Source organism: Primulina huaijiensis, chromosome 15 (assembly GCF_012295235.1).
Source record: "Primulina huaijiensis isolate GDHJ02 chromosome 15, ASM1229523v2, whole genome shotgun sequence".
Classification (NCBI taxonomy): Eukaryota; Viridiplantae; Streptophyta; class Magnoliopsida; order Lamiales; family Gesneriaceae; genus Primulina; species Primulina huaijiensis.
Genome location: NC_133320.1, coordinates 8,370,210 through 8,390,359, shown reverse-complemented (window position 1 = coordinate 8,390,359; position 20,150 = coordinate 8,370,210). Strand labels below are relative to the sequence as shown.

The 20,150-nt window shown below is 34.9% G+C and overlaps 1 protein-coding gene and 1 non-coding gene across 12 annotated transcripts; one reads left to right on the top strand and one right to left on the bottom strand.

Annotated features, from left to right (window-relative positions):
- The first annotated feature begins 8,712 nt into the window (after window positions 1-8,712).
- LOC140959215 (probable NOT transcription complex subunit VIP2) lies at window positions 8,713-16,629 on the top strand. 11 transcript variants are annotated; one of them, XM_073417068.1, is made up of 15 exons: window positions 8,713-8,852; window positions 9,483-9,613; window positions 10,344-10,462; window positions 10,963-11,066; window positions 11,188-11,309; window positions 11,731-12,109; window positions 12,687-12,896; window positions 12,985-13,080; window positions 14,691-14,779; window positions 14,864-15,049; window positions 15,282-15,707; window positions 15,789-15,841; window positions 15,923-15,964; window positions 16,153-16,297; window positions 16,397-16,629. In XM_073417068.1, the coding sequence occupies exons 5-15, from the start codon at window positions 11,214-11,216 to the stop codon at window positions 16,454-16,456; spliced, it is 1,782 nt and encodes a 593-aa protein (XP_073273169.1). In that variant the 5' UTR covers window positions 8,713-8,852; window positions 9,483-9,613; window positions 10,344-10,462; window positions 10,963-11,066; window positions 11,188-11,213; the 3' UTR covers window positions 16,457-16,629. The 11 variants fall into 11 exon arrangements, with proteins under 11 accessions (XP_073273169.1, XP_073273170.1, XP_073273171.1 ...); XM_073417069.1 differs by lacking the exon at window positions 10,344-10,462 and having other exon boundaries at window positions 9,483-9,607; XM_073417070.1 differs by lacking the exon at window positions 10,344-10,462 and having other exon boundaries at window positions 9,483-9,607; window positions 10,948-11,066.
- On the bottom strand, window positions 10,988-11,066 carry LOC140960598 (small nucleolar RNA snoR35). The gene has a single exon (XR_012172202.1). It is a non-coding gene; the product is annotated as a small nucleolar RNA snoR35 (small nucleolar RNA).
- Window positions 16,630-20,150: the final 3,521 nt, after the last annotated feature.

Here is a 20,150-nt window from a genome sequence, read left to right as displayed (position 1 = left end):
CTAGTGCTCGAAATATAGCCTGAAAGCTATGAATATATCTGATAAAGCTTGAGCTTTTTGTAACCGAGAACTTGCTTGTTTTTGTTCTTGATAACTGTTACTTGATTATTCTTGAATGCGTTTAAATGTCATATATCCATTGATTTGTCCTCACTAGAAACGTCATCATTCTTCTGACAATCTTACACTGTGGCATCTGATATGCGATGCTCCCACTACCAGTTGGAGTATGCTCTTGTATAAATTGTCACTTGATAGCTACGCTCCTTAACTGATGATGTGTCAAACTGATTGATCAGTTAACTCTTATAGCCGATTCGGTGAACTGACTGTGTAACTGATCAGTCTTAACTGATGATTCAGTTCACTACACAGTTCGCTTCATAGCTTCAGTTAGCTTTAATCAGTTCAGTTGTATTCGATTGTTTAGCGCATTAATTATCAGTCGGGCATCTTCAGTTCAAGTCAATTCAGTTCAGTTACGTTGCGTTCTGTTGAGTTGATTAGTTCGGTAATCTTCAAACGCTCAATTTGTGAAACTCCGAAATTCTGATTCCAACAACGTCTAACATTTTTCAGGTGTAAAATGACCATTTTGTCTCTGAAACCCTAACTTTATAAATTTATCCTTAGACCTTAAAACGACGACCCAAATCTTTCCAAACTTAATATAACACCTTAAAATACACCCATAAATATTTCTTAGACGTAAACATAAGCTCCTTGACTAATTTCCCAATCCGTTTTTAAAATTTAAACGTAAATCTCGGTTTTAATCCGAATAGACTCAAAACTTAATCAAACCTTACCAAACTTGAACCATAGCTTAATAACACCTAATCATACCATATACAACCCAAATCGAGCCTGTTAGAACCACCAAACATGCCTAGAACAGCTACTAAAAATTGCCTCTATTTTTTCGAAACCCTAGCCTAATTTGCCATGTGTCCCCTTCGACCCTAGCCCTCAACCAACACGACCAGCCCCTATGAAACCTTCCTAGGACCATGAATGAACCCCAGGAAACCTGCTGAACAGAGCTAAACATGCCCAGAAGTCGCAGCCCTCAAAGTTGATGGCCCCTAACCATGTGCGCCCATGCCTTAAATCCCAACCCCTTTCCTTCGAACCACCCCTCGTACAGCCACCCTAGGACCATCATACAGCCCCTTAGGTCTCCTGGACGCGCCCTAACAGCAGCTAAGTGTCGTGCCTCGCTAAGGACCCCTAGCCGAAACCCTAACTCCCATACAAACAATTTTTTTCAGCTTTGCTACCCTACATGTCCAACCCTTATGTAGCCTTGTCTAGACACTTAAACCCTATGGAATTCATCCCTTCTAAGAGCATCCCCTTTTGTGCAATATAACCATAAGTTTCAATGCATAAAAATCAAAGTTTTGGTATGCACAAGCCATAAAACGAAAATACATGGAGGGATTCAAATTTTTCATACACACATGATTAAATCTACATAATATGATGTGAAAGATGAGTGAAAGGAAGATTAAGACGTGCTTTTGCGTTTATTACGCACGAAAAACAGCTTTTGATGCGAGGGACGTCGACATAGGAAGGACCTTGTTGAAATTCGGCACTATTCACGTGATTTTCCTCTCAAATTCGTGTGGTGTGTGAGTTTGTGTGTTGATGGAGAGTCCTTGTATTTTTCTAGGGTGAGGGGCATGTGTTTTGTGTATGTGAGTCAGGGTTTTTGGGCTAGTTTTAATATAAATGACAAGATATAAGGTTTAGGCCCATTAACATGGGTATAATAGGCCTATTAGATGGTAATTAAAATATTTTGTTTAGGTTATTTTTCGAAAATAATATCCGAGCCTCCAAAAAATTCCAATTTTCGTCAAAAATGGATTGTCGGTTTAAAATAAGACTTGGCGCATAAAAACACTTCAAAATACATCATTTTCGAAAATACTTATTAAAATATACCATACATTAAATAATTAAAAATAATCATTTAATAAAAATATTTTCCCTTATATAGTCCCCGGAATCCATTCCTCGATCGCGTCTCGAATCACATTTAAAACACAGTTTTATACATTCTAGTAGAAAATCATATTTTAAACATATAAACATGCCTATCACATTTAATTAATGCAATTAAAATAAATTGATTAAAATACATAAGAAATTTGATAATTTGCATGCATGTGGTACACGTGTACCTTCAAATTTTCGAGACGTTACATTGAGCATTACATTATTTATAGTCAATTAAAACTTGCACAAATGTATATTTTAGATAATTAAATCACTAACTAAAGTAATTTTTCAAACATACTTTATAGCAAATACTATTATTATAACAAAATAGGATACATAATATATGATATATTTGTTGTGAAAAAGTAAAAATTTACGGTAAAAAGTAAAAATCTCAAACTCTTAAAATTATCACACTACACACTTTATAATATTTTTCTCTCAACTCAATTGTGTTTTTTTTCACAAATGAGAGATCTATTTATAGAAAATTTTTACAAATAATCCAAAAATAAAATACATCATTACCTACATCATGACACACTAATTTTCAACATTCAACACCTAATTTTACCTAATTTTCAACATTCAACATTCACATTTTCAACACAAATATTTTTGACATTTTTAAATAATTTTTCAACACTCCCCCTTGTGATGATGATCATAATGATTGTATACATTACGTGTTTTTATACTGCCTCGTTAAAAACCTTACTAGGAAAAACCCATTGGGATAAAAACCATAGTAAGGGAAAAAGAGTGCAGTCACGTAAACTCCCCCTCATGTTGACACGAACAATTCTTCACAAATTTCGTAGATTGCGCATCCCAATATTATATATGTGCTTTCTGAATATTGTCGTAGGAAGTGCCTTTGTGAAGAGATCTGATGAGTTTTCACTTGATTGAATGTGACGAACATCAATACATTTATTCTTCTCAAGCTCCTTGGTGAATGCGAAGAACTTAGGAGGAATATGTTTAGTTCTGTCGCTTTTTATGTATCCTTCTTTCATTTGAGCAACACATGCAGCATTATCTTCATATAGTATCACAGGCTTCTCGTCGAATGATAATCCGCATGAGATTTGGATATGTTGAGTCATTGATTTTAACCACACACATTCACGGCTTGCTTCATGTAGTGCAATAATCTCGGCATGATTTGATGAAGTTGTTACAAGTGTTTGTTTCTGTGAACGCCAAGAAATTGCAGTGCCTCCACGAGTAAATACATATCCAGTTTGAGAACGTGCTTTGTGTGGATCAGATAAGTATCCAGCATCGGCATAACCAATTATACTTGGATTAGCATCTTTTGAATACAAAAGTCCCAAGTCTGTCGTTCCTCGTAGATAACGGAATATATGTTTAATTCCGTTCCAATGTCTCTTTGTTGGATATGTGCTAAATCTTGCCAATAAATTTACGGCAAAAGATATATCAGGCCTTGTACAATTTGTAAGATACATAAGGGCACCGATAGCACTTAGATATGGTACTTCTGGACCAAGAATATCTTCATCATCTTCACATGGACGGAATGGATCCTTTTCTATGTTTAATGATCTAACAACCATTGGAGTACTTAAAGGATTTGATTTGTCCATATTAAAACGTTTAAGGATCTTTTCTGTATAATTTGTCTGGTGAACAAATATTCCACATTCTTTTTGTTCAATTTGTAAACCCAGACAATACTTGGTTTTTCCAAGATCCTTCATTTCAAATTCTTCTTTCAAGTATGACACAACTTCTTGAATTTCCTTATTTGTTCCAATGATGTTTAAATCATCAACATATACAGCAATAATTACGCATCCGGATGTTGTTTTCTTAATGAAAACACAAGGGCATATTGAATTATTTACATATCCCTTTTTCATCAAGTGATCACTTAGCCTATTATACCACATTCTGCCGGATTGCTTCAACCCATATAATGATCTTAGTAATTTCACAGAATAACATTCTCTGGGTTTTGAACTTTGTGCTTCAGGCATCTTAAATCCTTCAGGGATTTTCATATATATATTACTATCAAGTGATCCATATAAGTAAGCTGTAACAACATCCATAAGACGCATTTCTAAATTTTCAGATACTGCCAAGCTAATCAAATACCGAAACGTAATTGCATCCATCACGGGAGAATACATTTCTTCATAATCAATTCCAGGCCTTTGTGAAAAACCTTGTGGAACAAGTCGAGCTTTATATCTTACTATTTCATTTTTCTCATTTCGCTTTCGAATAAAAACCCATTTGTATCCAACAGGTTTTACACCTTCAGGTGTAAGGACTATAGGTCCAAAAACATTACGTTTATTTAGCGAATCCAATTCAACCTGGATGGCATCTTTCCATTTTATCCAATCCTGCCGATTTTTACATTCACCAAAAGATTTTGGTTCATGATTTTAGTTATCATTTATGATGTCGATTGCCACATTATAAGAAAATATATCATCAATTTCTTCTATATCTTTTCGGTTCCATATTTTTCCAGTATTAATATAATTAATAGAGATTTCATGATTCTCGTCAGTTTGTGGTTCTGACAGAACATTTTCATCATCATGTGTTTTTTCAGGAACAACATTCTCTATTCTGTGATCATCATGTGTTTGTTCAGGAACATCATTCTCTATTTTGTGATCATTGTGTTTCTGTATGAATTTTCTTTTTCGAGGATTTTTATCCTTGGAACCGACTGGCCTTCCACGCTTCACGCGTTTTACGACATCATGACTTTGTTCAATTTTTTTCTTTGGAATTTCAATTCTAGCAGGAGCATTTACAGCATGTATATATGATTTAGTTACCCCTTTTGTATCTGTAAATGCATCTGATATTTGATTTGCTATTCTTTGCAAGTGCACAATTTGCTGTACATCTTTTTCACATTGTTGTGTTCTTGGATCCAGATGTAACAATGATGATACGTACCATGTAATTTCTTTTTCGGTATGTTTCTTGTCTCCCCCTAACATTGGGAAGATTTCCTCATTAAAATGACAATCAGCAAAACGTGCTGTGAACACGTCGCCTGTCTGAGGTTCAAGATATCGAATGATTGATGGACTATCATAACCGATATAAATTCCAATCTTTCTTTGAGGTCCCATTTTCTTTCGTTGAGGTGGTGAAATAGACACATACACCATACATCCAAAAATTCTCAGATGAGAAATGTCTGGTTCTTTACCAAATGCAAGCTGCAATGTGGAGTATTTATGATATGCACTTGGTCTGATGCGAATTAATGCAGCGGCATGTAAAATTGCATGTCCACATATAGAAATAGCGAGCTTTGTTTTCATAATCATTGGTCTATCAATCATTTGCAGACGTTTAATCAATGATTCAGCCAATCCATTCTGTGTATGTACATGAGCAACAGGATGCTCAACAATGATTCCCATAGACATACAATAATCATTGAAAGTTTGGGAAGTAAATTCACCAGCATTATCAAGTCTAATTTTCTTGATTGTATAATCGGGAAATTGATTCTCAATTTTATTATTTGAGCAAGTAATCTTGCAAATGCAACATTTCGAGTTGACAATAAACATACATGTGACCATCTGCTGGAGGCATCAATCAATACCATAAAGTATCTGAATGGTCCACATGGTGGATGGATTGGTCCACAAATATCACCTTGAATACGTTCAAGAAACATTGGTGATTCAGTTTGGATTTTGGCTGGTGATGGTCTTATAATAAGTTTCCCAAGAGAACATGCTTTACATTGAAACTTATTATTCTGAAAGATCTTCTGGTCTTTCAACCGATGCCCATGCGTATTTTCTATAATTCTTCGCATCATTGTTGAACCAGGATGTCCTAATCGATCATGCCAATTGGTTAATATTGAAGAATTATCAACTACCATGTTTGATTCAATGGGACGTATATGTGTATAATGCAATCCAGTAGGGAGCATTAGTAGTTTTTCAATCACATATTTCTTTCCTGATTTATATGTGGTAAGACACATATATTTCTCATTCCCTTCATTCATTGTTTGAGTATCATACCCATGGGAATATATATCATTAAAACTCAACAAATTTCTTTTCGATTGTGGTGAATACAAAGCTTCATTGATAAAAAATTTTGTACCATTAGGTAACAAAAATTGTGCTTTACCACATCCTTTAATCAAGTCTACAGGACCTGATATTGTATTCACCATTGTTTTTGTTGGTTTTAGTTCCAAGAAATATCTTTTATCCCGGACGATAGTGTGCGTTGTACCACTATCGGGTATGTAAACTTCAGCTTTGCTCTTAGCATTTTCCATATTTGAACTTCAAAAAATATGCAATGAAAAAAAAATTAATGACAATACATATGTAAATATAACACATATCATAATTGTACAATAAAACATTATCATATAAATACATGAAAAATAAATTATTGTACATTTATATTCTACCACTATATTGTTCATTTTCAGAGAAATCATTGAGAAAATCTGCAGCATCAATATTGTTCATTCCTATCCCACCAACATATTGATCATTTCCAGAGAAATCATTCATAAAATCAGCAACATCAAAATGAGTTGAATCACTCCAACGGTCACTTCGCTCAGTGAAGTTGGTCTCTTTTTCTTTCCCCTTTATCGATTCTTTATAGAGCTTGCGAAGGTGCTCAGGAGCTCGACAAATACGAGACCAATGTCCTGGAGTGCCGCATCTGAAACAAGAACTTTCAAATCTTTTCGAGTGATTTTCATTAACACTCATGTTCTCATGATGCCTTTTCTGTGGGTGGTTCGTGACGCTCTTCTGAGATGAGTTATAAAAATAACTATCTCTATTGTTTTCAAAACCACGGCCTCGACCACGACCACGACCAATTCCACGTCCACGTCCACGACCACGACCTCGACCTCGACCTCGACCTCGACCAAAACCTTGTCTTTGAATTTGATTTTGGTTTCCAGGTTTAAATTCATTTTTACTTACAGCATTTACTTCTGGAAATGCTGATGATCCAGTGGGTCGGGACTGATGATTTCTCATTAGTAGCTCGTTGTTTTTTTCCGCCACAAGAAGACAGGCGATGAGCTCAGAATATCTCGCAAATCCACGCACTCTATATTGTTGCTGTAAAGTTATATTTGATGCGTGAAACGTGGAAAATGTTTTTTCAAGCATTTCCGATTCTGTGACCTCATGTCCACAAAATTTTAGCTGCGAGATTATTCGATACATCGCTGAATTGTAATCACTGACTTTCTTAAAATCTTGGAATCTTAACATATTCCATTCATCACGGGCGGTCGGAAGTATAACTTCCCTTATATGTTCAAATCTTTCTTTCAATCCTTTCCACAGAGCCATGGGATCTTTTTCGATGAGATATTCACATTTTAAACCTTCATCGAGATGTCGACGCAAAAATATTATAGCTTTTGCTTTTTCTTGTGATGAAGATATACCATTTTCTTTAATGGTCTCGCTTAGACCCAATGACTCAAGATGCATTTCTACATCGAGAGTCCATGGCATATAATTTTTCCCCGTAATGTCGAGTGCAACAAATTCGAGCTTTGTCAAGTTTGACATGGTGGTACTAAAAAAAATTATGATGCATTTTATTAGTTAATGAATATTGCAATACAAAGTAATGGATAAACAACAAATACAAGCATTCGTAAAAATAAAGAAAACACATGAGGAGGATATTCTCCGATAAGTACAAGATTCGTGAGTATTATAACCAAAATAATTAAAAATAACTTTGTGAAAGCCATCTTCTTTTTTCTTCAAAAATTTGATGAAGAATAATTTTAGAGAAGAAGAGAAAGTTGGAGTGATTGAATGTGTTTGTGAGATCATATTTATAGGGCAAAAACTAGCCGTTTTGTTACCGTTTATGACCGTTGGTGTACAAGAAAATAAATGTATGTATTTGTATAATTTTATGGTAATAATATGGTGTATATAATATTAGTAATGTTTTAAATAATTATGTATATCATATCACAATATTATAATGAGGTGTCATAAGATATTTTGTTTAAAAACCTTATAGACTTTTATACTTGTCGTATCCCTTACCGGGAGTGTGGGATGTCGTCTTAACATCCTCCCAGGATTTATAACAAGTTTTTTGAAAAATTTATTTTTATTATTTATAATAACATTATATTATATAGTAAATATATAAACAATAAATAAATAAACAATAAAATAAATATTATTACTTTTGTTACCTTTTTCTTCTGTTTTGGAGCTTGGAAAAATATGGAGGACTTTTAGAGCTTCGTGCTGATAACGTGTTGTGAAAAAGTAAAAATTTACGGTAAAAAGTAAAAATCTCAAACTCTCAAAATTATCACACTACACACTTTATAATATTTTTCTCTCAACTCAATTGTGATTTTCTTCACAAATGAGAGATCTATTTATAGAAAATTTTTACAAATAATCCAAAAATAAAATACATCATTACCTACATCATCACACACTAATTTTCAATATTCAACACCTAATTTTACCTAATTTTCAACATTCAACATTCAACATTCACATTTTCAACACAAATATTTTTCAATTTTTAAATAATTTTTCAACAATATTGACTATAAAGATGTATTTTGGATTTTTCTTATAAATAAATAAATTATTTCACATTACATTTAAAAATATAAAATCATTATTAAAATTAAAACCTAAAAAAATAAGCCGAAATGGTAGAACAAATTAATTTCTGAAGTTAAACAAGGCACGCGACGGGATTTAGGTTGTTAGTTTGACCCACTACTCCTACGAATTTGTACCCTCTCTTTCACTATCTCCACCACAAATTCGCAGGTCTCTATCACTCCAAGCTTATTCAATTTCCGCGTTTGAGATTTGTAGTTTCCTTGATTTTACCTGTATATTTTGATGCTTGACGAGTTACTGCTTTTTTCTTGTACTGGTAGCTATTTTTGGGACTGAATTGATTTATGGATCTGTGATTTGGGCTGTTTCTGAGATTGAACTGACACGGTAGCTGGCTCTGTTGTTAGTTATATCCCCTGCTAGCTTCTATACATTGCATTTTATTGGGTGTCTAGGGTTTCAGGATGGATAGTCAGAATATTTACTTGATCTGCTTTGTTATTTTGGTATTCAAATGAATGGATAGTAATCTAGTTGATATTTTTTCGTACTGCCTTTGGATATTACTGCACATGGAGAGATGTATGGTTTGTGATGCCTTTTTTTTAAGCCTAGAGAAGGTGTTTTTATACCCTGCTATATGCTTTCTTATACTTCACATTGTTAATCATCTCAAAATGCCTTTCCTTTCCTTTTGAATTATTATTGTCCATTTTCTTTCCGCAATCTTTCTGGATTTGACTTGAATTTTTATCTAGATTTTGTATCTTTTTCTGTAATGCCAAAATTTACATGCATCGGATTGTTCATTGGCTTTGGTGATACTCTCCTTTTCAGAATATATGTAAGCAGGAAGGAGCAGCTTCAAAATCCTTAGGAAAAGTTTTCGGACTTTAAAGTGGAGGAAAGTTGCCATTCGGTGACTGAAAATTTATTCAGGAGCTTTTTGGCATTTTCACAATGTCAGGGTTACTTGATGTATTCTTCCCTCTGATGCAGAACTTACCGTATGCTGGTTTTACATGATAAACTTGAATTAGTTGTATTTATTTACTTTGTTCTTTTATTGAGTAACATTACCACTATTTGCACTTGGAGAATATTTTACTCCGACATTGATTAAGGTTAACCATGTGGTTATGATGATTTGCTGTAATAGATTATTCAACATCGACCATTTTAGTTTTATAGTCATTTCAATCGGCATTTTATCACTATGCCATGAATCTCTTTGGATGTGTAGGTTTGTCACTCATGTTTCGGTAGAAATCTCTCTGAGTAAAAGGATTGAGCCTGATTTTGATATTATTTTATCAGGATTTTTTTTTCCAGAATCGTAGAGATAACTAGTAAACCACAAAAAATCAATTCTGCTGGAATATGTTTTAGAATATGACAGATCACCATGACTGGCATCCTAATTTCCTCGTTATTTTCACGCATTGAAGACGAGGCAAGAAGTAGTCATCTAACTCTTGAGTGTTTCTGCTAAGTTTTCTAAAATCTTTTTTCTGATATTAATTTGATCATGGACTGGTTCTTTATAAGTCCCAGTTTTTTTTTCTTGGGATCATTCTTACATTTTGTCGGATGTTTGATAAATAATATTTAATTTACTTTGAGCATTGACCTATTTAATCCAAATTTACTATTAGAATGCTTGTCTTTAATTTTTTACTCAGTTTCTGAAATATCCAGTTGCACTAAGCTATAATGATGAAGTGGAGCTTGTTTGAGCTCTTGCCTAATATCACACTCCAAAATCCTGAGTGGAGTCTTCTTGGATTCTTGGAACTACTTTTGAAAGTTGTGCCTCAGTAATTGTTTTCAATATTGCGATGTGAGATGTGACAATGATGTATGATTCTTTTGAAGAGCAGAGAGAAAAAAAATGTAGGGAAATTGTTTTTAAAATTCGTGATTGCATATGTGAACTAAAAAAGTTAAATCCAAATTTTTTTAACTTTTTTTGAAAATTGTTGATCCCCTAAACGTTTTTGAAAAAGATGGGAGTCAGAGATGAAAATGCTCATCTCGAGCCATTCAAACACTACTAACTTTGTTGGTGCTTATCAGTGGTATGATTAAGCATAATTCTTATGCTTGACATTTAAAATGGTGAACTGGCACACAAAATATGCCCATCATACATGTTACTGTAGCTTCTTTAAATCTACTTTCTTCTCTCCTTAAGGCTTTAAGCACTGCCACAGTCTTAGCTATTATTGTTAGATATAACATGGGAAATTGACCTTTCATGTTTCCAAATGCATTGAAGCTTTGTGCAATTTGAATTTAATAGTTAATCATGTTGCAGACGCTGAAGGGAACAGCTTTGAAACTTCCTGACAGTCCAAGTTTCTCTTTTTCTTCATCTCTCTCAGCTCATTCTGGCACTGTCTTCTGTGGTTCATCACATTGGTTAGTAGTTTGTCAGAACATACATTTTTTGTTATTCTGCAAGTTTTTGTATGAGCATAACCACCTTCTTTTGAAGAAATCTTTTAACATTCGTTGGAATTCCATGTTGCTGACATGCCAGGATCACTTGGGTTGAGGAATACTGCCATGAATAACATTACTTCAGGAGGGACACAACAAGCTGCAGGAAACCTGTCTAGCGGGCGATTTGCATCAAATAATCTTCCAGTTGCGTTTTCTCAAGTGAGATTTTCCATCTTAAACGATGCATATGTGCCGTTTTTTATGCTAGAGTTGCTAGTGAAAGGTTGAAAATATATTTGTATAATGGTAAGGCATGCATTTGCTTAGGTACCATCGTAAGAGTGCCTCAAAGCTGGTGCCTCTCTAGTGCCTGTGCTATAAGAGGCACCATTATTTTGATCTGCTTATATTATCCATATGGCTCACTATAAGCACAAATTTGTTAAAAAAAGCCTTGTCTTCTTCCCCCGTTTTTTTGAGTATGTTACTAGTATGCAGAAAGTCTGTTGTTTATAGTATTATAAACTCAAAGTTTCTCTTATTATTGTGAACAAACAAAATTTTGATTTTGTGTTATGTAATGAATCATCCAGTCATTACTGATGCAAAATACCCTATGTATGCTGTCTTTTATGTACAGATATCTCACAACAATGCACATGGTCACTCAGGAATGTCTTCTAAAGGTGGTATGGGTGTTGCTGGAAACCAAGGCTATAGTAGCACTAATGGAGGTGGTGGTTCTGTTCCTGGAATTCTACCGTCCTCTGCTGCTACTGGTAATCGGATGGCTGTACCTGGTTTTGGTGTGTCTCCTGTTCTGGGAAATGCAGTGCCACACATTTCAAGCTCAGTGGGGAACATTGCTGGTGGCGGCAACATTGGCAGAACTATTAACACTGGTGGAGGACTATCGATGCCTGGGTTTTCTTCTCGCATAAATTTATCATTCAATAGTAGTTCTGGAAATCTAAATGTGCATGGGCAATCTAGGCTGATGGGTGGTATGCTTCAACAAGGTAATTTATCAGGAATATCAGTTCTCTGCTGCTAACCAGTGCTTACAGACACTGCTAACAAGAAATATGAATGCATTAAATTGATTTCTCTGTGGATTTAAAAGGTAAATCTGCGGTCTGAAATAACTGAAAGAATCAAAAAAATTAATTTACTTTGGATTTAAAAAGGAAAATTTACAATCTAAAATAATTGAAAAGATGAATTTGCGTGTTAATTAACAATTAATTTACTATCTAATATCAATAGCAATTTGGTATTTAGCCTGAAGTTTTCTTCAGTTACTATTGTTATTCAAACCACAAAATATGACTTACACATTGTTGAAATATTGCATGTACATATATCTAAGACAAATTAAAATTATTATGATTACTTTTTTTTTAATGCATTATCATCTTCTAGTATTTAGTATTTTATTAATATTTGTGTTCAAGCCTTTTTTTTACGATTTGTCTGATAATACTTGGACTTTTAAAATTAAACCTAAACTAATTTATTCGAGAATAAGATCAAGGATACTAAATTTACCAATGAGATCAAAGTGGCTTGATGGTGGCAGTGATTTTTTTTTTTCAGCTTCCCCACAGGTGTTATCCATGTTGAGCAATTCTTACCCTACCGCCGGTGGCTCCTTAACTCACAAGCATGTTCAGGCTGTGAATAACCTTGGTGGTATGAGTATGTTAAACGATGTGAATTCCAATGATGGTGCCCCTTTTGATGTTAACGATTTCCCTCAGCTTTCTAGTCGTCCTAGTTCTTCTGGAGGTCCTCAAGGACAACTAGGTAATTGTTAGACTTATTTCTTTGTGAAGCTTATGTTTATTCTTTCCTATTTCTTCTGCAAGATCCAAGGCAACCTCATATTTCGTAGGGTCATTAAGGAAACAAGGTCTTAATCCTATAGCTCAACAAAATCAAGAATTTAGCATTGAGAGTGAAGATTTTCCAGCCTTGCCTGGATTTAAAGGTGCTTATATTGTGCCCTACATTATGGTCTCATGCGTTTTGCTTGAATGTTCTGTCTTCCTATATTACTGTCTGATTCTGTAGTACACTCAATGTGGCAAAAGTCAATGTATAGTATTTAGTGACCGCCTTCAGTCCCATTTCTTAGAAAGATGATACCTCTGGGCGTTGTTACATTAATCGACCGCCGCCTAGGTGGCTCAAAATCCTTCTAGGTAGCCGTCTAGATTAATATTTATTTTTTTTTGAGTTTTAAATTTTTTTTAAAGATTTGTTGGCATATTTGCCCATCAATTTGTGTCGGTTGAAGACGATGAAAATGCAACGAATTTTGAGTTTAAATCGCGTATAGAAGAATTGTTGGAAAATATGGAGATGAACAAGAAGAATTAAATATTTAGGCTAAAAAATATAGTCTAGTCTCTAGGCGGTGAGTGGCCGCCTGTCTAATGCATTTTAGAATACTGATAGTGCTTATAGAACAAAATAAAGACCTTTGGATTTGAGATAAATCTTATTTTGATATGGTTAAAGGACATTTAAAGATTTTTTAAATATACGATTTTAAAATGATGGTTGATTCTTCTTATTATGGACTCAGTTATTCTACAGTTCTCTAAGTCCTTGTTCGCTCAAGTCTGAAAAGAGGAAAACACCTCAACCATCTATGAACTTTTTGGGATGTACCATCAATATTTTGATGTATGGATTGCTTCACCTTAGTAACAAAACTCTTAATTGTGTAATATGTTGGTGTAGAGTAATGCACACTTGTGAAATTCATTTAAATTTAATGCATGCCTTTTTAATATTGATCTATTTCTGGTTACTATTTTTTGAAAGGTCTAAATTGGTCAAATATCTCATACAGCTACAAGTTTAGGGACTAATGTGTTACCATTTATAATTAAGGGGTTAATGTCGTATATTCTCCCAAGTTTCAAGGATGTTTGGAGTTGTTTTCCTGTCCAAAAATTAAGGCAATCCTATCAAATATAGGCCTCTGTGAGCGTAACTTATTATTCCTATGTTATACGTGGCTTTTGGAGGAGTGTATCCTGGAGAGTTACTGATGAAGGAGATATGTGTTTAAATCAGAATATATGAGCTCCTATGTCAATGCTACAACCACTTGGGTTTTCACTCTCTGCTTGCCATCCTGGTGCATAACTTCATCAGAGTACACTAAAAATTGATAGACTTTGTTGGGCCTTTGCATTTATAAACGAGAAGTGGTTGCCATTGTGCATGCTAGTATCTTTTACCTTAATTTTATAAATCATTCATCACCATGAAATTTTCAGTTTTTTCTATCCTTTGCTGGGTGTATTGTTTTCAGAGACTTTCAGAGACATCATGCTATTTGAAGTTAGCACCCTTAACGCAGTTATCTTAGTTGATGCCCACATATTCTCTTAGATTAGGAAACTTGGTAGGTTTAGCACATTTGAGTTTAGTCTAGTTTTGTCTTATATGTAAATTGTTTTATGACATTTTTTAGTGTATGCTTTTTACGTATGATGTTCTGAATGCTGATTGTCAGCCATCAGACTTCTCTTATCTTGTCCTTTGTCTTCCTTTGCTTAGCATCGACAGTCTTTAATACGGCAGGTGGAAATGGTGATTATTCTATTGATTTGCAACCGAAGGATCAACTACATGATGGTTCTGTTTCTATGATGCAGCCACAACATTTTTCTGTAAGCGATTCATTATATTGAGAGTTGAGGGGCCTTTTAGTTGTTAAAATTTGTATTTTCTTAGTTTTTGGTCAAACAATGCAGATGGCGCATTCTGCTGGTTACAATCTGGGAGCAATATACTCTCCTTTTCGGCAACAACAACAGCAACAGCAACATGTTCAATCGGCAAATGGCAGTGCTACCTACTTGAATATTAACAATCAAGATCTACTCCATTTACATGGTTCCGAGATGTTTCCATCTCCACATCCAACCTTCCATTCACAGGTGTGATGAATGGTATTCTCCAATTAATTTTAATTTTTCCACTTCTATTATTACTCTTCTAGGTGGAATCTGTCTACCACAACAAACAATATTATTGTTTCTTGTCTTATGCATATATTTTCATGTTTTTCTCTCTTATCTTGATTTTCTCTCAATTATTTTTAAATATAAAAAAATGACTTTCTGTTTCTTGCTTCCATTTTTGTTCTTTTTTTCTTCCGTTACAATTCAGAGCAGTGGACACCCTGGCCTGGGATTGCGACCTTCTAATTTTCCAAGTTCAGTATCTGGCACAGGGTCATATGACCAGCTCTTGCAACAATATCAGCAGTATCATAATCCATCTCGTTTTTTCCTTCAGCAAATGTCTCGTGTTGACCAATCATACAGGGATCAAGGAAATAAATTAATGCAATCCTCACTGGCTGCTTGCGATCCATTTTCTTTGCTTGGTTTGTTAAAGGTCATAAGAATGAGTGATCCTGATTTGACGGCTCTTTCTCTTGGAATGGACCTAACTACTCTTGGACTGAACTTGAATTCTGCGGAAAATCTCCACAAGACATTTGGCTCCCCATGGTCAGATGAGCCTTCCAAGGGAGATCCTGAATTCACTGTGCCACAGTGTTATTATGCTAAGCAACCACCACCTCTAAGTGTGAGGTTTTTGTATATCCTGGTTTTAGATATCTAGTTTTAACCCCCATCTTTTTATTGACGTGTGCTTGATTGACTGCAGCAAGCATACTTCTCAAAGTTACAATTAGACACTTTGTTTTATATTTTTTATAGGTAAATCTGTAGATTAACCTCCTTAACTATTATCTTCTCTTGGTGATCGTAAAAATGACACTTTCTTATTCGTTTATGCAGTATGCCTAAGGATGAAACCCAGTTGTATTCAGCAAATGAATTGTATGTTATCCACACAATGAATATTTGTTTTGCACTTGGCCTGCTTGTTTTCTTATAATTATTTTGTTTTGTTTGCCTTCTCTTTTATCTAAGAAATCCTCGTGAGTGCCACAGCTTTCGTGATTGATTATGATTATCCTGTATCTACCAACAATTAACTGAGCTAATTTAACTTGCATGTTTTTCAGGTATAACAGAGGTTGGTTCTATCACAAGGAGCACCGATTATGGTTCAAAAGGGTCACTAACATGGAGCCTCTTATCAAGATGAATTCATACGAGAGAAGTTCTTTTATTTGCTTTGATCCAAACACATGGGAGACAATACGCAAGGTTTGTAATCTCCATTACCTGTTTCGAAACAGAGAAGACATTTTCATTCACTTAATTGTATCCGAGTTTAAGCTCTTAGAATGGATTCGTCAAATGCAGGATAATTTTGTTCTCGATTATGAGATGCTGGAAAAAAGACCACCTCTGCCTCAACATTGATTTTGCTCATGTTTTTATCGTATAGAGAAGCTTGCTTTTAGTTTTACTTTTATTCTTTTTTTTTCCCCATTTTGAGTCAGCCATGTAGCCAACTTCATGTTGTCCCGGAATATTCTCCTTTTGTCATGCATACAATTGAATAAATTGGTTTAATATAAGCAGATACTGTGCAAGTTGGTCACCTCTATGATGTTAACAAGTTACCCGGCATGTCATTATTATGTTATGATTTCAGGATTGCTATCTAAGTTTTTATCATGTAATAAAATTATACTAGTATCGTGATGCTCCCATCGAACCATCCCATCAAAAAGAGGTGGAAAAACTTGGCCTTTAACCATGGGCCTGTTGTGTAATTATATGAAACGTCAACTATTTTTTAATTTTAAAATTGTATTAATTTTTTTTTTTCAACACCTTGTGCTTTCGGCCGAAATTAAATACACATGAACATATATATATATATAAAGTTTTGATATGCTGCACACCTACCACCAACTAATAATTTGAAAGTCCACAAGAACGCAATTCAAAACATGAAAACGTAAATCGTCAATCAAACTTAATTTTAGTATTTTTCAAAATAAAGCATAAACATCATATTTTCTCAAAATCTTTCAAAAGCGTAATAAGTCATAAAATATTTAAAGTAAACTTAAATCATAAACATAGTGCGGAAAACTAGAAAAGGTCCTCGGGTTGTGTGCACCTTCAGACATCAAGGTTATGAGCTTTGCGAGCTACCAAACTCATTATGTCCCCCATCAAAATGCATAAGCTTTAAACCTTTTTCCTTTATCTTACTTTTTTCATTCATCATATACGTATATGTTTACCTTTTTATTGAATTCAGATACTTAATTGTGATTTCGTATGAGCTGTAGTTCGATGGATATATCTACGTATAACCATGGTACCAAGCGGCGGGGACATCAACGACACTCTCACCCGTCAACTTAGCCATGGCCTTACATATCATCATATCATTTCGATGGAAATACGATCGTCGGATTCCCTCTGGGGTCTTCGCCTATGAATGGGCTCATTCTGGGTCTTTTCCCGCATCCGAGCTCTCTCTGGGCCTTTTCCCATAGACGGGCTCTCTCTGGGGCCTTTTGCCTCACGATATCCCCAATCACATCCTTATGTCACAATCAAGTCACTTCATTCAACCTTTTATCATTTTCGTCACTTATAAAAATCCATGCATATATATATTGTAACACCCCGAAAATTTTAATGTCCACACGAACCACATGCATTTGAGTTATTAAATTCTTTTGTATTTTAATTAAATGTTTTAATTACATTAATTAATTATGTTGTGCTTAATTGCATGTTTAAAATTATATTTTCTACATGGTTGCATTAAAATGTATTTTTAAAGAATATTCGAGTTGCGATCGAGGAACGGAGACCGAGGGCTGAAAAAAATAGAAAATGATTTTTTTTAAAATAATTGTTATTAATTATTTAAAATATGGGTGATGCTTTTCATTATTTTTGAAAATAAGGGGTTTTTAGGTGATTTTATTCGCCGGGACGTAATTTTTATCGGTGTTGGATTTTCAACAAAAAATACGAACGTTTTGGCAACCCGGCTAATAAATTAACAAACTTATTTAAGCAAAATTATTTTAATATTTTAATTAAACACTAATGGGCTAATTGAGACTAATTAATATGGTTAATGGGCCTAAGCTAGCAATTTGAGTTTAATTAGGATTCTAACCAATATTTAAAACTAAAAACCCACCCATTAAACCTACAACTACACGCCCCCTTCCCCAACAAATTCAGAATTCTCTCCCCCACAACAACTACACGGCACCCACCAGATTTTTGAAGAGAAACTTTTGAAAATTTAAGGGAAACCTTGTGAGCTTTGAAGAGAATTAATCCTAGGTTCTCCTACGTCAAAGTTCTTCGCATCGCTATCGAATATTCGTGCGTTAAATACGCAAAGGCACGCCATATTTCTTTCTTTCAAACATCATCACACCATAGTAATTTTTATGCATGATTTTTAAGGAAAAACATAGCACACAAGTTGAATTTTCGTAACTACATGCCTATGTGTTCTAAATTTGTGTTTTTGAATTCCAAAATCATGTTTTATATGTGTTAAAGGGGCTGCCATGATTAGGGCATGTTTAGACATTGTTTTACATGAATTTAGAGGTCTAGAATCACACACAAAAGCAACAAAACGCTGCACAAAAACAGAAAGAAGAAGCCGTAGGTATTGGGTGATCTTTCAAGGTGCAAATTTCGGTTGATTGTGCATGGGTCAAGAGGGCTCGACCAGGTTCGGTGGTTGGGTCCTAGGGGTCATGGTTAGGTCCTAGGGAGAGTCCTAGGAGGGCTAGGACTCGAAAACCAGGGGCTGGGAGGAGTCCTTACCAAGAAGGACTCCACCCGAGAACTAGAAAGAAAGTAGCGCAGGTGTTGCTGTTGTGCAGGAAGAAGGGGCTCGGCCTAGGGGCTTTGGGCTTGTCCAGGCTAGGTACTCAGGGTCCTAGGAGGGTGCACAAGGGTTGGGCCAGGGTCTGGGACGGCTGGGCTGGCTGCTGGTGCGAGGAACGGGAGGTAGGCGCATGGAAGCAAGGGCTGTGCGTGAAGTGCTGTCAAGGTTCAGTGGGTCGCTGCTTGAGTTTCAAGGCTTGGGTTTGTCTGGGCTTGGTCTGGGCCTGGTCCAAGGAGGGTTAGGGTCATGAGGGAGCAAGTGGTTCACGGCTGGAAGTGTCGTAGGTTGGCTAGGAGTCCTTATGTGCTTTAGGGTCTCACACACACACATATGCAGAAACTTGGGTCAAGTTCCAGCAAGTTTTTGGTCGGGCCAAGGCTTGTTTTTGGGGTTGGGCTTGGTCATTAGGGTCCCTAGGTGGGTCGGCTAGGTTTTGGCTCAAGGTGGCTTGGGCGTGGCTCGAGTAAATTTGGAGATGGCTCGGTGTGTTCGGTAGGGTGTCAAAAACGAAAATTTAAGAACTAAAAATGGAACCATGGGTCCACGAGTGTGGTTCACGACTTGGAAGGGTAGAATAAATCATAAAAATGTTATGTTAAAAATTTGGGATCAAAATAACGAGTTTTGGATTTAATCGGGATTTAATCGCCGCACGAAACGCTAAGTAACGAGTTAATCGAAAAGTCTAGTTTTAAGCTTTATAAAATTATGAAAAATTAGATTTAAGCTTGAATAATTATTATAAGTCTAAGTTTTTAATTTGGGAATTTTATATTAAGGTTTGGTTTAATTCGGGATTAAAACGCATTAATACGTCACATTTAAAGATTAATTTAAAAGTCCTCAATTTAGGCTAAATAAAAATATGAGAAAATTTATGTAGGCTTAAATAATTACTTAGGACATGTTAGAGTCAAGAAAACCAAGAAAACGTCAAAAATGTAAAACGTCACGTCCAGGGGTAAAACGGTCTTTTTACACCTAGAAATTAGTAGACGTCATGGCAGTGTCCTAAATGCTATTTTATATGCTAATATGATTATTTTTATGATTATGGATGTTTATGAATTTTTATATGTTAATATGTCAATTTTAAGTGTTGATGAATTTTTAAGATGTTAATACGTTTATTTTAAATGTTTACGGATTTTAATATGTTAAAACGTTTATGTTTTTATGATTTTTATATGTTAAAACGTTTATTTTAAATGTTCATGGATTTTTTTT